Source organism: Enhydra lutris, unplaced genomic scaffold (assembly GCF_002288905.1).
Source record: "Enhydra lutris kenyoni isolate GAN:26980312 unplaced genomic scaffold, ASM228890v2 scaffoldscaffold14, whole genome shotgun sequence".
Lineage (NCBI taxonomy): Eukaryota > Metazoa > Chordata > Mammalia > Carnivora > Mustelidae > Enhydra > Enhydra lutris.
Window position 1 is genome coordinate 7,246,305 of NW_019154098.1, and position 14,035 is coordinate 7,260,339.

General features: G+C 42.0%; 1 protein-coding gene across 2 annotated transcripts in view; it reads right to left on the minus strand.

Annotated features, from left to right (window-relative positions):
* LOC111146653 (KH RNA binding domain containing, signal transduction associated 3) overlaps window positions 1-14,035 on the minus strand; it is a 185,097-nt gene that overhangs the window by 65,013 nt on the left and 106,049 nt on the right. For both annotated transcript variants that reach the window (XM_022502292.1, XM_022502293.1), the window contains one exon: window positions 3,176-3,371. In XM_022502292.1, coding sequence (XP_022358000.1) covers window positions 3,176-3,371 — 196 coding nt within the window. The remainder of the gene's footprint in view (window positions 1-3,175; window positions 3,372-14,035) is intronic.

Consider the following 14,035-nt stretch of genomic DNA (forward strand, 5'->3'; position numbering starts at 1 on the left):
CACTTAGTAAAGACCTTCTATGTGCCAGACAGCATACTAGGTGATAGGAGTTATAGACAAAGGTGAATGGCAAGCGAGGGATCCATATTCTCAAGGAGTTTAGAAACTCCTTTATATTCATTCCAGTTCAATGGTATGATTATTTTAAAGATCAACTCCAACTTTCCCACTTGCCGCATGAATGAAGAACTATTTGGGGCGTTATAGGATCTCAAGCTTTCTAAGTTGGATAATGTTTAGGATATCCACCTCTTCCAAAGTCCCACAAACAAACAAACAAACACATTTTTAAATTTTCTTTTTTTAAGTCTGGGCATTTTCTCCTTCCCGTGCTCCAAAGCTAAGCATGTTGTGTGAATAATCTTCAGGATTTCAAATAGTTAGGACCGATGGCCAATGTCTGGGAATATACCAGACACCGCAAAGCTGTGGTCAGGAAACGAGTTGAGGTCAAAAGAGCACACCTGAGAGGCAGAGCTACTAGGGCGAGCCGCAGAGGTGAGGGGACTGTGTCTCCTCCTCACACCAGCTCCCAACATTGTTTGCTGTGTACAGTGTTCTGCTATTGAAGCTTTCAGTATATAACAGCATAAAAGGCCTGCAAAATGCGAGGCAAAATGGGGAAAATCCTTGTTCTTGGCTATTAACTTCCATAAATGTTTCCAGGAGTAACAGATACAAATCAAGGGGGAAAGGTATAGCACATAATCCAAACTCTTCATTATAGTAATCCAACTTGGGGAAGAGGCCGTACTCATGACAGTACAGCTGGCCCTTACTAATAGATAGCCTACTGCTGACCAGAAGCCTTCCCAATAACATAAATAGTTGATTAACACATGTCCTGAACGTTGCATGTATGAAGTACTGTACTCTTATAATAAACTAACTCAGAGAAAATATTAAGAAAATCATAAGGAAGACAAAATACATTTATAGTACTGTACCATTATTTTCAGAAAAATCCACATACAAGTGGACCCACGCAGTTGGAACCCGTGTTGTTCAAGAGTCAGCCATCTTTCTTTCGTGTATGTGTCCTACTCCAGCACCTAGAGCACATTAAGAAAGCAGTTGTGTGTGCAAGAGCTGTTGTGTGAACATGACAGAATTGCCGATGTCGCACTCCAGGTAAGTTCTGATGAGGGCGGGAAACACAGCCATCGGTTACCTGGGAGAGGAAGAGGCCGCCACCCTGGAACTGTGGCCACAGCCACAGTTAGCGCCTGGAGGAGCGCCAGGTGAGTGTGGGACCCGAAAAGTGAAAGCTCCCTTTCTCCCCGAAGCTCCTGAACCCCGTCTGCTCCTGGAAGGACACACAGATTCTTCCACATGGCCACTGTTGCATCATCCATGGTAGTCCGTGGGAAGGGCAGTAAATTAACTCAACCAAATACTTCTCAAGTCAATTGTTTTAACGCCTTTCTCCTCTGGACTTAAACTTTTCCAGAAATGTTCATTTGTATTCATCTAATTGCATTCTGGATTCACTAGAGTGTACACCTAGAGACAGACGGAATTCAATCCATCTGAGTGGAAAGGTGAATTAATGTATGGGGAGAAGGCAACAGCTCTTTCTGAAATGTGACTGTAAAGCCCAACAAGCAGCTTGCCTGACTCAGACCATACTGACGGCGCCAGGGGCCGAGGATCCAGGCCTCCCACACCCTGTGTCTGACGGTCTGGCGACACCATCTAGCCACACCTGCATTAATCCAGACCTAAGAGAAAGCCCAGGTGGAAAACGACAAACACCGAACAGCACTTTCCCCAGGTTGCAGTCTCTGCTATTCTCAGGAGACGCCGCATCTGTGGAAGAGCTTGAGGCATGATTATCATTGTCAGTTTGGTCAGAATATCAGGACACAGGAACATGTCAAACTGTAAGAAAATAAGGAGAAGAGATAGAGGTCACACCCTTTCCCAACTGAATAGCAAAATGGTGAAAGTGTTATGGGATTTATTTGTCAAATTCACTGAGTTCCCAGGATCCATTCTCTGCCGCTCATAGATACAAGCCAAACATCCTTGCCCCTCCAGAAGTCCCAGTGTAGGTGGGAGAGAGACATGTGACTCCAGCAGTAATGCTCAATACAGCAGCTCCTACTTCCTCTGACTTTCCCTAAGGATAGCTGACAAACAGGAAGCATGAGATTCCAAGCAGAAAGCAGTACCAACAAAGGTCTGGAAGCCCAAGAGGACGCAGCACACAGAGGGAAAGACACAAAGTTCAGTACATCCAGGACAAAGACTTTGATCTTTCCAGTGGCTGCTGATGCAGCTGAAGATGTCCCAGAGAATGAACACAGCCTTCCAGACACCATGCAGGGAGCCACCGGGCACCCAGCAAGAGCTCTCCCTGACATAAAACATGAAAACCCATCGGTTCTTGTACCTCAGCCCCATCACCCGTCACTGCTTCTCTTTGACAACGGTTCCTGTACTGTTTCTTTAAGACTTTCAATCACTAACATGAAGCATCCATCCACCACTTATTTTCTTTATTTATGTTAAACTCGAAAGTCACAGGAAGAATCCCAGGGGGCTTGTATTCTCGTTGAAAAACGCCTCTGTCCTTCCCCTCTACTCAGTTTCCATGGATATATTTTCTTTCTCTTACGTTCAGTAAGTCTATGAACCGTATCAAAGAATTATCAAATGGTAATGGAAACACATACTGATTTGCATTAATGTAAAAAATTGGGAACTTTTGTTTTCTTCACTGAAAAAAATTTCAACTAAGAATCCATATTCAACAGTAGCACTTAAGAGGAAACACTTCAGGGTAAAAACAACTTGGTATATGTAGGTGATTCTTTTTTAAATGACTGAATTACTCAGAAGCAACCTGTAGTGGAACTTGAATGAATGTTACATTAAAACCCGTAAGAGCTTGATGACATGTCTCCTTGATCCTGGGCTAGAACCTCCCTACCACCCAAATTCATCTTCCCTATCACAGATGTAAGTTACTTGACAAAAGAGGCTATTTCCTTCTCATTTCTTATACTGCTAGTATCACATCTCATTTGGCACTCAGTAAACGTTTGCTGAACTAAGGTAGCATTTTTGAGGACTACAGCAAGTGAGGGTGGGCACTTGGTTACGACAGCCAATGCTGCGTGTGGCTGGCTCGATCAGATCAGCACAGCTGCTGCATGACTCCTTCACTTACATAATCTCCATACGTCTCTTGTGTTGGGGGTGGTGGCGGAGGTCGGTACCCAGTTGAGGGAACTCCTCTTGCTCTGGGAGTGAGAAGTCCTCTTCCCCGACTCACTGGCCCTCGGGTGGAAAGGATTCCCCTGGAAGCTGGCGTCCCTCGTGGTACACCAACTCCAACTGGCCGGGCTGTGACTCCTCCCCTTCCCCTGCAAGCAAGAGGGGCACGTTAGCAATAGTCATCATTTCTCTACCAGGCCATGGTTCACATGCATTTACACCTCAGGAAAAGCAACATTCCATATTACTATAAAAAGAAATAAGGAAATCAAATGCAAAATGAAGACTAGAGCAAATGAGAAACAACTACATAGTGCAAGGAAGTTAAGTCGTTTAAGGCTTATACAGCGGTCATGAATATTATAACATCAAAGAAACCCCAAGACTCAATTTCTGGCTAAGACACAGAGTAGTAAGCGAGGACATGTGGGAAGGCTGCCTCATCTACTGAAGACTTCTTTGTGATGCCAGGCCAGGGTCACATCCGACCTTCATGCCTACATCATGAAGTGGGCTGTATTCTACTTGTCTATGGACAAGGAAACTGAGGCTAGAAAGATCGTCAAACTGAGAACACAAGTATACATCAGAGTTCGATGAAAGAGAAAATTAAATGTAACTTCCCAAATAATGTATTGAACACACAGTAATTTAAAATACCATTCTTAAGTTAAATAAATACAGGTATTTTCTGAAGTAGAATTCAACTTATTTATGTATGTCTAACATAAAATAGGAGATTCCAAGTCAGAGAGGACAGAAGAAACAAGCTGTATCAACAATCGCTCAACATAAGCAAAGCTTGAGAAAACATTCAAACTCTGATGAAATAAATCAAAGAAGAAATATCCCATGCTTAATGATTGTTACAGTCAATACTACTCAGTGGCCAACCCTTCCCGTCTTGACCTATATTATATACTCAATATAATCCAGTAAAATTCCTGAGAACGACTTGGCAGAATGACAATCACATTCTGGGGAATACATAGAAAAGCAAAAGACCCAGAACAGACATCACAATACTGAAGAAGAAAATTTTAGATGGTCACAGTATCTGATTTCAAGACTTATTATAAAGCTATAATAATCAAGGTAGTAAGTATTGATGGAAAAATAGATACACAGAACAGTGGGACAAAAGAGACAGACCTGAAACTGATCCACAGAAATATAGTCAAGTGACTACTGACAAAGTTGCAAAGACAATTCTATGAAAAAGTCTTTTAAACAAATAGTACTCAAGCAAATGGACATCCATATGCTACCAAAAAAGAGAGAGAGAGAGAGAGAAAAGAACATAGAGACATCTTTCATAAAAATTAATTCAAAATGGACTTTAGACCTCACATAAAATATAAAACTTATAGAAGAAAATTCAGAAGAAATCAAGAAATCAGTGTGATTTCTTGGGTTTGATGATGAGTTTTTAGAAACAGTATGAAAAACATAATCTATGAAATAAAAATTAGTAAGCTGAGCTTCCTTAAAATTAAAGACTTCTCCTCTGAGAAGGACACTGTTAAGAGATGAAGAGACAAGTCACAGAAAAGGAGAGAATGTCTATAAAACACGTATCGGATAGAAAACACGGTGTCCAAAATATACAAAGAACTTTTGAAACTCAACAGTAAGAAAATCCAATTAAAAAATGGGCAAAAGAAGAGACAGCTCACTGAAGAAATTATACAGATGGCAAATAACCAAAGGGGGGAAAAATGTTCTATATCACTTGTCATTAGGGAATTGCAAATTAAAACAAACCTATCAGAACAAATAAAATCAAAAGAAACTGAATATACCAATTGATGTTGAGGATGTGAAGAACAAGTGCTCTCATTCATTGCCAGGGGGCATGCGAAAGAGTACGGTCAATCAGGAGGATAGTTTGGCACTTCCTTATGAAGTTAACATGGTATTGTACGATAATACAATACAACCAGCACCTGTATTCCTAGGTATTTACCCACCTGATTTGAAAACTTGCTTCCACACAAAAACCTGCACATTAATGTTTACTGAAGCTTTACACATAGTGGCTAAAACAAACAAGATGCCCTTTAAGGGGGGGATGGATAAGCAAGCTGGGGTGCACACATATGAAGGAATATTATTTGGTCATGAAGAAAAATGAGCTCACAAACCAGGAAAAGCTATGGATGAACCTAAAACATATGTTTCTAACTAAATGAAGCCGAGGCTATGTACTGTATGACTCCAATGATAGGAAACAGTGGAAAAGAAAAAAACTAGTGAGGAGTTAAAATCAGTGGTTGCCGCAGGTTAAAGGGAGGAGGGAAGGTTGAAAAGGTAAAGCCGTAGAACACTTTAGGGGGCTGAAACTATTCTGCAGGATGCTGAAATGCTGGATACGTGACACAAAGCCATTTGTCAACACCCACAGAGCTTTGTGAACTTTAACGTATGCAAACTATATATATATATATATATTTAGGAAATTGAGGGCTTCTAAGATGGAATGCTAAATGTGACAAAATATTTTAACTACATTAAAAACATACAAAACACCTTTATGAAGTTGAGAAGAAGAATAAATTTAGAAATGAGTGAAGCTTGTAAGACTAAAGGCAAAAGAAAATGCATGTAAGCACTGCTCTAGGTGATAGGCTTATTTCATGAGGAGGGATGCAGGTACACATAATGATTCTGATATACTCTATACGTACACTGGACTCTAGCAATCAAATGGACGATGGATAATGGAAGCTACACTTCTTGTGCGGGAGTGAAGGTTACAGGTGAGCAAGCGGAAGAGGCTAGAATGAACACTATGGTTATGGACTGGAATCGGAGACATCAGTATCAACTCTTGATTCATTTACTATGGGTACAAGCGGTCACACACAGAAACATACACAGATGTGTACACATACATGGGCTAGTAGAATACATATGTTTCCTCGCTCTGTCAGCCGAAAGGGCCTGGAAGCAAGGACCTACCAGCAGCAAGAAACAGAACCAGCACCCAGATCTTGGTCTCTCACACCATTCTCCAATAAAAGGAACCGGTGCTCCTTGGAGAAATGGCCGATTCCAGGACTAGAGCAGGAAGTATGCAAGATGATGCTGGAGCAACTTGTAGGACAGAAGGCAAGGACGTACTCAAAAAATAAATAAAGGTATATACGTACGTACATATTATAACCAATAAAAAAATTATGAGGGTATATGAGAAGAGTAGAGAAGCCAACTGAAAGAACACCCATAGGCCAAAGCTAAGACAACGTGAGTAAAATGAATAAAGCAGTATTGGATTCTAACCCAATGTATAAAACATAAATATCCGTAAACCCACACTAATATAAACAAATGATTGAAATAACAAACTGCAGAGAAGAAAATCGTGCAATAATTTATGTAGGTATTCTACCCTACATAAATCAACTTTAAGTGGGAAAAAATCAACTTTAAGTGGGGAAACCCAACAACTATGACCTTAGCCCAGTTACCAAGGCATCAGCAGCAGCACAAAGTCATGTGGACAATAGACACCACTGATAGGACGTGATGAAAATGATAGGACGAAATGAAAATGATACTTCATCTTCGTGGTTTTTGTTCCCTAAACCTGTAACCCCAGGTTTATCTTGAGAAAAACATTAGACCCATCCAAGATGAGGGACATCTTCAAAGAACCTGACCAGTACTTCTCAAAACATTAAAGCCATTGAAAAGATGCAAAATCTTAAGACTTTCACCCTTAGGTTACTTGTATTATTTCTTTTGTAAGTATTACATAAATTAGGTCTGTTTTTGCTCATCCTAGGCCATACAAATTGGCACAGTAAAAGTGGTGGTCAAGAGAAAGGTCATGGGAGTCAGACCTGAATTCAATTATAGATTATGTTTCCTGTCTTAATTTCCACCTTCCAGTTAATATTCAAACAAATCAAATCTGAATTTTCCAAGCCAGTTACTCCACTGTGAACTGGGTTACAGTTATTTCTTAGTAATAGTGTACAGAAAAACGACACAGGACACAGAAAGTACCTACCACATCTCCTACTCAATCAAGATCAACAATTTATGTACATTTCAATCACTCTGAATTACAATGACGGACACTATAAATTCTTGTCTTACTCGTATTTTTATCTGCAGGATATATCTAGAAACATCTTCAATATGATTAGAGAAAAGAGTAGTTTCTAATTACAGTAGATCTAATTCATATGTGATATTTCAGTTAATCTGTGTTTATCCAAACTAAGCCTCCTGCTTCCTTATCTAATACCCCATCCCTGCCATCCAAGGTACTATATGGACCACAAAATATTCAACATGGTTTCTCAATCTATAAATATAAGTGTTCCATTAAATTGACAGACATAAATTTATATATTCAAAAGGCTCACAATTCTTCCCCAGCATCATCAACACTGTTTGGTTATGTGCCCTCTGGGTATATGGAATCACAGTAAACTACCTGTTACAGAATTTCAGACAAGTCATTTGATATATGTAGCTCTGGATACTTATCTAGGAAAGACCCTTTGAAGATTCATTTTTATGTGTTTGCAATTCCATGGGAACTGCGTGAAACAGCACAGTTGCTTCAAAGGACACTCTGGTGAGATGAAGACATGCAGGAAGTAGTGGCTAACATAAAGATCCTATGCAGAATGTCCCCCGTATGCGACAAATGAAGTTCAGGGTAAAGTTTAACAGCTGGACCGATAACATGGGGATAAGAAGAGGAAAAAAGTGTCTGTGAAATGAGATAATAATCAGTGGGAATTTATTATTTTTTTACTTGAAAAATTGATTCAAATTGATAAAATTAGGTTGCCACACTGTTGAGAATGAGGCTAATGAGAAAGAAGGAAGATCACACCTCTGAACAGAAAGCTTTGTAAGCCGAGGAATCGGTGTGAGGGTCATGGTTCTTTCTGTTTGTGTTCTTCAGCAGTGAGACCCTGGTTCCTGGTTTGAAACTCAGATGTGGAAATAATCTAGAAAAGTCTGTGAACAGGTACTTTCACGGGAACAATGCTTTGAATGACTAATCAGGAACTAATTATTTATAGACTGGCAGGCGTTTTAGCATGTGATGAAAGAGTACATGCCTTCAGTTCCAGCATTCCCATCCTCAAATCTGCTCTGTCCCTTAGTTGCTGAGCCTCAGTTTTCTACCTGTAAAATGGCCTCAATAATACCCTGCTCTCGAAGACAGTCGTGAGAGCTACACACAGGAGGTATAAAGTGCCTAACCTGACACAGTAATTCAGTAAGTGGTAATTATCACGCAGTCTTCCACTTGGAATCTGTCCTGACACCTTCCTTGGGCCACTTACCGGAGGACAAGGGGAGAACAAAAGAAGGTATCAATCACATCAGTTAGCAAGAGCACCTTGATGTACACTCTACCCTTTTCACAGCAGTAATGCAGTCTGGGAGAGAAAGAGAATAAACATATACTATTACACTGTTTGGCCTTTGTCTATAAATTTTATGAGGAGGAAAAAGTACTGGGTAAAACAATGACTTTGGTGGCAGAAGCCCTGAGTGCTCAAGTCAGCCCTGGCATTACTGACTGGGCAGGACCCACAGCTGATCACAGGCTGGGTGCCTGAGGGAGCCGAGGGCAGGGTCTTAGTTGGTACCACCAGTATCACAGCGGGAAGCTAACCTTCCCAGGGCACTACCTGAGGCCCATGCCCTGGTGCACTAACCACCCAAGGGGCAGTTTATTTCTCCCACAGACTCCCTAACAAACTCATGGACTTGTCTTCATCTCTGCAGTTTTCTGAGAGGGAAACTTAATTATTCTGAGACTTTCCCTTGTTGCCAGAGGTTGACAAGTGAATGAGAGGCTAGATAAGAGCAAACAGGGAACACGGCCTAAGGTTATAATCCCTCAGAACATGCAAAAGAAATTGTCAAAGCCAGTGACGACCGAAGCTTCCAGACCCTCTGGCAGCCCTTCCTCTTAGCACCTTTAAAGTTGATCTGAAATGTGGCTCTACAGCAGTACGTCCACACTTCTTGTGTGTCCTTATCACCCACTGAGGACCTGTGTCGGGAGCCAGGAGGTCTAGAGTTCCATTTCCAACAAACTCTTGCTGCTCCTGGTTTGGACCCAGAACATACAGACCTGTTCTTCATTCTGGGATCCATCCCATTTCCAACACAATTAAAAAAAAAAAAAATTCAAGACCAACTGTTTCATTATCCTACATTGTACAGAGTACAAAATAAATCTAAGGCACTTTGTTTCTTCCTCAAGAAGTTACCAACTAGTTATTAGTAAAATTACTGACAATATAAGGCACTGTGAGAAACACAACCTCTTATAAAGTGCAAGAAATGCATTTATCTTCTCTTTCCCACCAGTGATGTATCCCCCTGAAGACAGAGAGCTCATCACTTACTTTGAAGCCTGTCACTGTCTTCCAATTCTGTAAGCACGCTTGTACCTTTCTTTATTTAAAAATAAAAATTGCAAAAGTCTTTATCATTTCTAACTAATAGCCCTATTTCTGCCTTTGCAACTTTGAGGATGAGTCTTCTTCCTCTCTGGTAACAGTGAATTAATAGTAAAGAAGATTAAGAGAGATGCGTACTTTTTCCAAGGTCCTCCGTAAGAATTCAAGTTGCGATGTGGATCATTTTGTGTCATCGGAAAAGGAATCATGGAACAGTTGGGCTTGAATAAATTAAGCCCACGGAAATGATAAAAATTAAGCAGCATTTGGATTAGCATGTGCTCAGTGTTCTAGCTCCACTTTACAGCTGAGGAAACCAGGGCTTAGCTTGGGGAGAGACCCGAGGAGGCCCTACAGCTCCAAAGAGCCAGGGGACTGATTTTCCCAGAGTCACACCCAAATTCCAAGCACAGTCCCCATCTTTTCTGCTTTCCAGTCTCTGCTCCTCTGCTTGGGATGACTTCCCTCTGGCACTCTCCTGCCTTATACCCATGTCCCCCATTCAAAGTTATTTGTACCCAATGGGGCACCTAGGTGGCTCAGTCAATTAAGCATCTGCCTTTGGCTCAAGTCATGATCGGGGGATCTTGGGATTGAGCCCCACACTCCCTCTCCCTCCCCACTCCTGTGCTCTCTTTCAAATGAATACAATATTTTAAATAATTATTTGCCCCCACATTTCTATTTCCATTCCACTTGTTTTTATATCTCCCATCCCCTTTTTACACTATTCTGCCATAATTACTTGTTTCTCTGACTTCTACTTCTGAAACTCCCTGAAGTCAAAATGACGACTTAGCCATCTCTGTAACTTCAATACTGTCACAGAAAGAGCTCGAAGAAATGCTGTGACATTAAATGACCTAACAGCAGGAACAGACTGACTGATTTTCCAAGAGGAAGAAATATGTTAAAGCTTCTGAACAACCAGGGTGTGGTGGGAGGAGAGTCCCACTGCACACGAACACTCTGCGGTTCCATCTGCCTCCAACTGTCTCAGCTTATCAGTAGAACTTGTTTAACATTATTGTAGGGAAAAATCAGGCGGCAAATTGGGCGTCAGAAACCTTCCTCCAGTTGGCACTGACGCCTACAGGGGAGCTGAGGACATTTATCTGACTGTATGCACTTGACACGTGTGCGGTCGACCTCACTGTGACCAGGAGAACCGCGCTTTGCTGCCATTCTTACCTGCCTGCCCCTGGCTGGCTTCGGAATTACAAGCTCTTGCACCAAGTTCTCACAGTCCTTATAACACTATTTGCCATGGATTTTGTCTTCCCAAAGCCTATTAAAGTGATTTTAAAAGAAACCACACATTTTTCATTTTCTCCTTTTATTTCCCCTTAATCCACTCCAGTATGGCCACTCAGTAATACGGCCCCAGGGGCCGCTGGAACGGAAAGCAAGTGGATACTGAGGAAGGAGGAAGCAGCTCAGTAGGAGAAATCCATGAACCTTATGGCAAGAAAAGAAGAGAAACTCATTTCCCAGGGAAATCCTCTACTACTCTCTGCCTGGGAAGTGTGGCATACATGTCATGTACCAATACCTAGGTTTTTATGAAATCAGAAGGAAGGACAAGAGGGTGAGTTCTGACAGTTTGGTCCTGAGAAGCTCAGTCCAAAAGAAAATCAAATAATTTAAGTTATATCCCAAGGAAGCGTCGTTATTTTTTAATAGAAAACGTCTATCAATAATGCAGACTAGTAGAAAAAGAAGTATATTGTCATTTTCCTATATCTACCCTTTCCTTATTAAAAAAAAAAAAAAGACCTTTTAATATAGATTGGTAGATTAACACAAATCTTATCATATACTAGAGAAATATTTATGACTCTTATATTAACTATTCAGTGTTCCTGATAACATTTCTCATAACTTCATACACTATGGGAGAAAATATATCATTTTCAATCACTGAAATAATCATTAGCATCTATGATATCATTCACGATGGATTTAAAAAACGGTGAAATCACATGGAAATCAATGTGAAAGAGGACATGTGAGTGCCGGTGTCCCATCCGACCCCGTCATAAGAGGTTATGTAGTGCTCTACAGAACTGTGGCTACTTGTTTGCTCAACACAGCAACTGCCAAAACACTGGTTTTACAGAGATATGACATCAGTGGGGCACAATCTAATGTTGAAACTATAAATAACTCCCTTATGCTGAGAGCTCGAGCGGTGCCCATGAGATGCTGAGGACTGCGGGGTCCCGGGGAATGCCGCAGCACCCCAGCACCTTGGCAGAGAGTTTGGGAAATGCCACCCAAAGATTTACTGTGGAACTTCAGTCCATGAAAGAAAAGAGGAAGGGGCAGGTAAAAAAAATTATAGAAACCAGAGTTGAAAATTTCCCCAATTTAATGAAAGCTTATAAAAAGCCTTGAGTGATTGTGTCAGCTTCATGTCCTGGGTCCAAACCACCACATTCAGCTCCCAGTGCTGAAGAACATGATTCACTACTCAGAAAGGCAGGCTTCATCTGCTTGGTCCACTCTTCTTCCTATCGTTTCTGGTCTCACATGCAGGGAGCTAAGACTGCCTGCTACCTGGGAGGAAGGGCCCGCTGGCCAGAGTAAAGGTCAGCGGGAAAGCAGCACAGAACAAGCCAGCTATCTCGAAGAAGGCGTGGAAGGAGCATCCCCACGGGTCCAGGACAGCCTGGCCCAGACCGCTGGGCAGCAGGTCAGGGGGGAGGAGGGGACCTGCCCAAAGTGTGCTGCCTGCAGTGGCCCCCTCTCCAGCTTCCCTCTGCTCTTCCGCAGACCCCGAAGGGCCAGGCAGGCCACACTTCACAGCAACGTCCCTGGAGGCATGCACAGGACAGACCGGAAGTGAGGAAACTTCCTCATCTCCTGAGTTACAACAGGTGTTAAGTTTAGTTCTCGCATTTGAAACTGAAATGAAAGGTTTATTTAGAGTTTGTTAAAACTTCCCACTGCAGGATTTAATTTTAGATCATTTACATCTTTCAGCAGAAAAGTATCCTGAACTGATAAGAATGGGGAACATTCATGAAGCCTCCAGTAATAATTTATTCCACTCTGAAATTCCAAAATGGTGATAGCCACATGACCATTCCCACAAAGCTAATCCCCTAGTGCATTCAGTCATGGGACAGCGAACTACATCAACACAAAATACTGCAAATGACTGACACTTGATCAGCAAGAGCCTAAAGGATTTGCTATTGTACTGCAGTCACTTAACAATTATTTACTAAGTGATTCCTTTATGCCAGGTCCTAGGGACACAAGAGCCTTTACGGGTTTACATTATCATGAGGAGAAGCCAATGAAAATGTGAACAAAAAAGGTAGAATTCAGTGTGATAAATGCTATGAAGGGATCCCAGCTTTGGGACTGGGGTACGATGACTCTCAAGACGGTGCTTGGTAAGGCTTCCTAGGCATGGACCTGTGTCTGTCTACCGTGTGAGGCCTGGACAAAGCATCCCGAGGTGGGGTCAGTGGCGGCAGTGAATGCAAAGGGCCTGGGAAGGAAATAAGCTTGGCCAGTTTGCCAGAGAGTTATGAGACCAGCCAGACCACAGTGCAGAAAACCATAAGGTCAGAAAGGGCAAGAAGATCGCCAGGTTATGAGTGTGTCCTCGAGCACGGCAGGAAGTTTGGATGTTCTCCTAGAGGCAAAGGGAGCCACCAAAAACTAAGGCAGGGAGAAGACAATGTCTACTTTAACAGGTCATTAAAGACTGCAAATGAAAAGTGGAAGAGCAGTGTGCCTAGACTGAGGTGGGGAGGAAGAGATGATTAATGAAAACCAGACTTAAGGTTTATTTTATTTTATTTTATTTTTAAAGATTTTATTTATTTATTTGACAGACAGAAATCACAAGAAGGCAGAGAGGCAGGCAGAGAGAGAGGAGGAAGCAGACTCCCTGCGGAGCAGAGACCCCGATGTGGGGCTCGATCCCAGGACCCTGGGATCATGACCCGAGCCGAAGGCAGAGGCTTTAACCCGCTGAGCCACCCAGGCGCCCCAAGGTTTATTTTAGAGGTAAAATCAAAATGGTGTACAAAAAGGCCTACTAAGACTGTGCACTGGAGATAATTCTCACAGGTCTCAGGACCTGAAGGCCCTGGGCTTTGAGAAGTATGTTTGTCTTCTGTTTTATTACTCTTTTAGACCCTGAAACAGTGTGATTCCATAACCACGTCTTCCTCAGCTTTGGCTACAAGGAAGCTCAAAGTATAATTCGAAGACCAACTCTGCGACTGTACTCCTGTGTGCTAACCTCACTCCTGGGGTTTGGTAACCTTCTGTCCTAATTCCCACATCCATTTATTTTTTATTCCGCGAGATGTGCATACTAGTTTGGCAAGTTACTATATGTGATT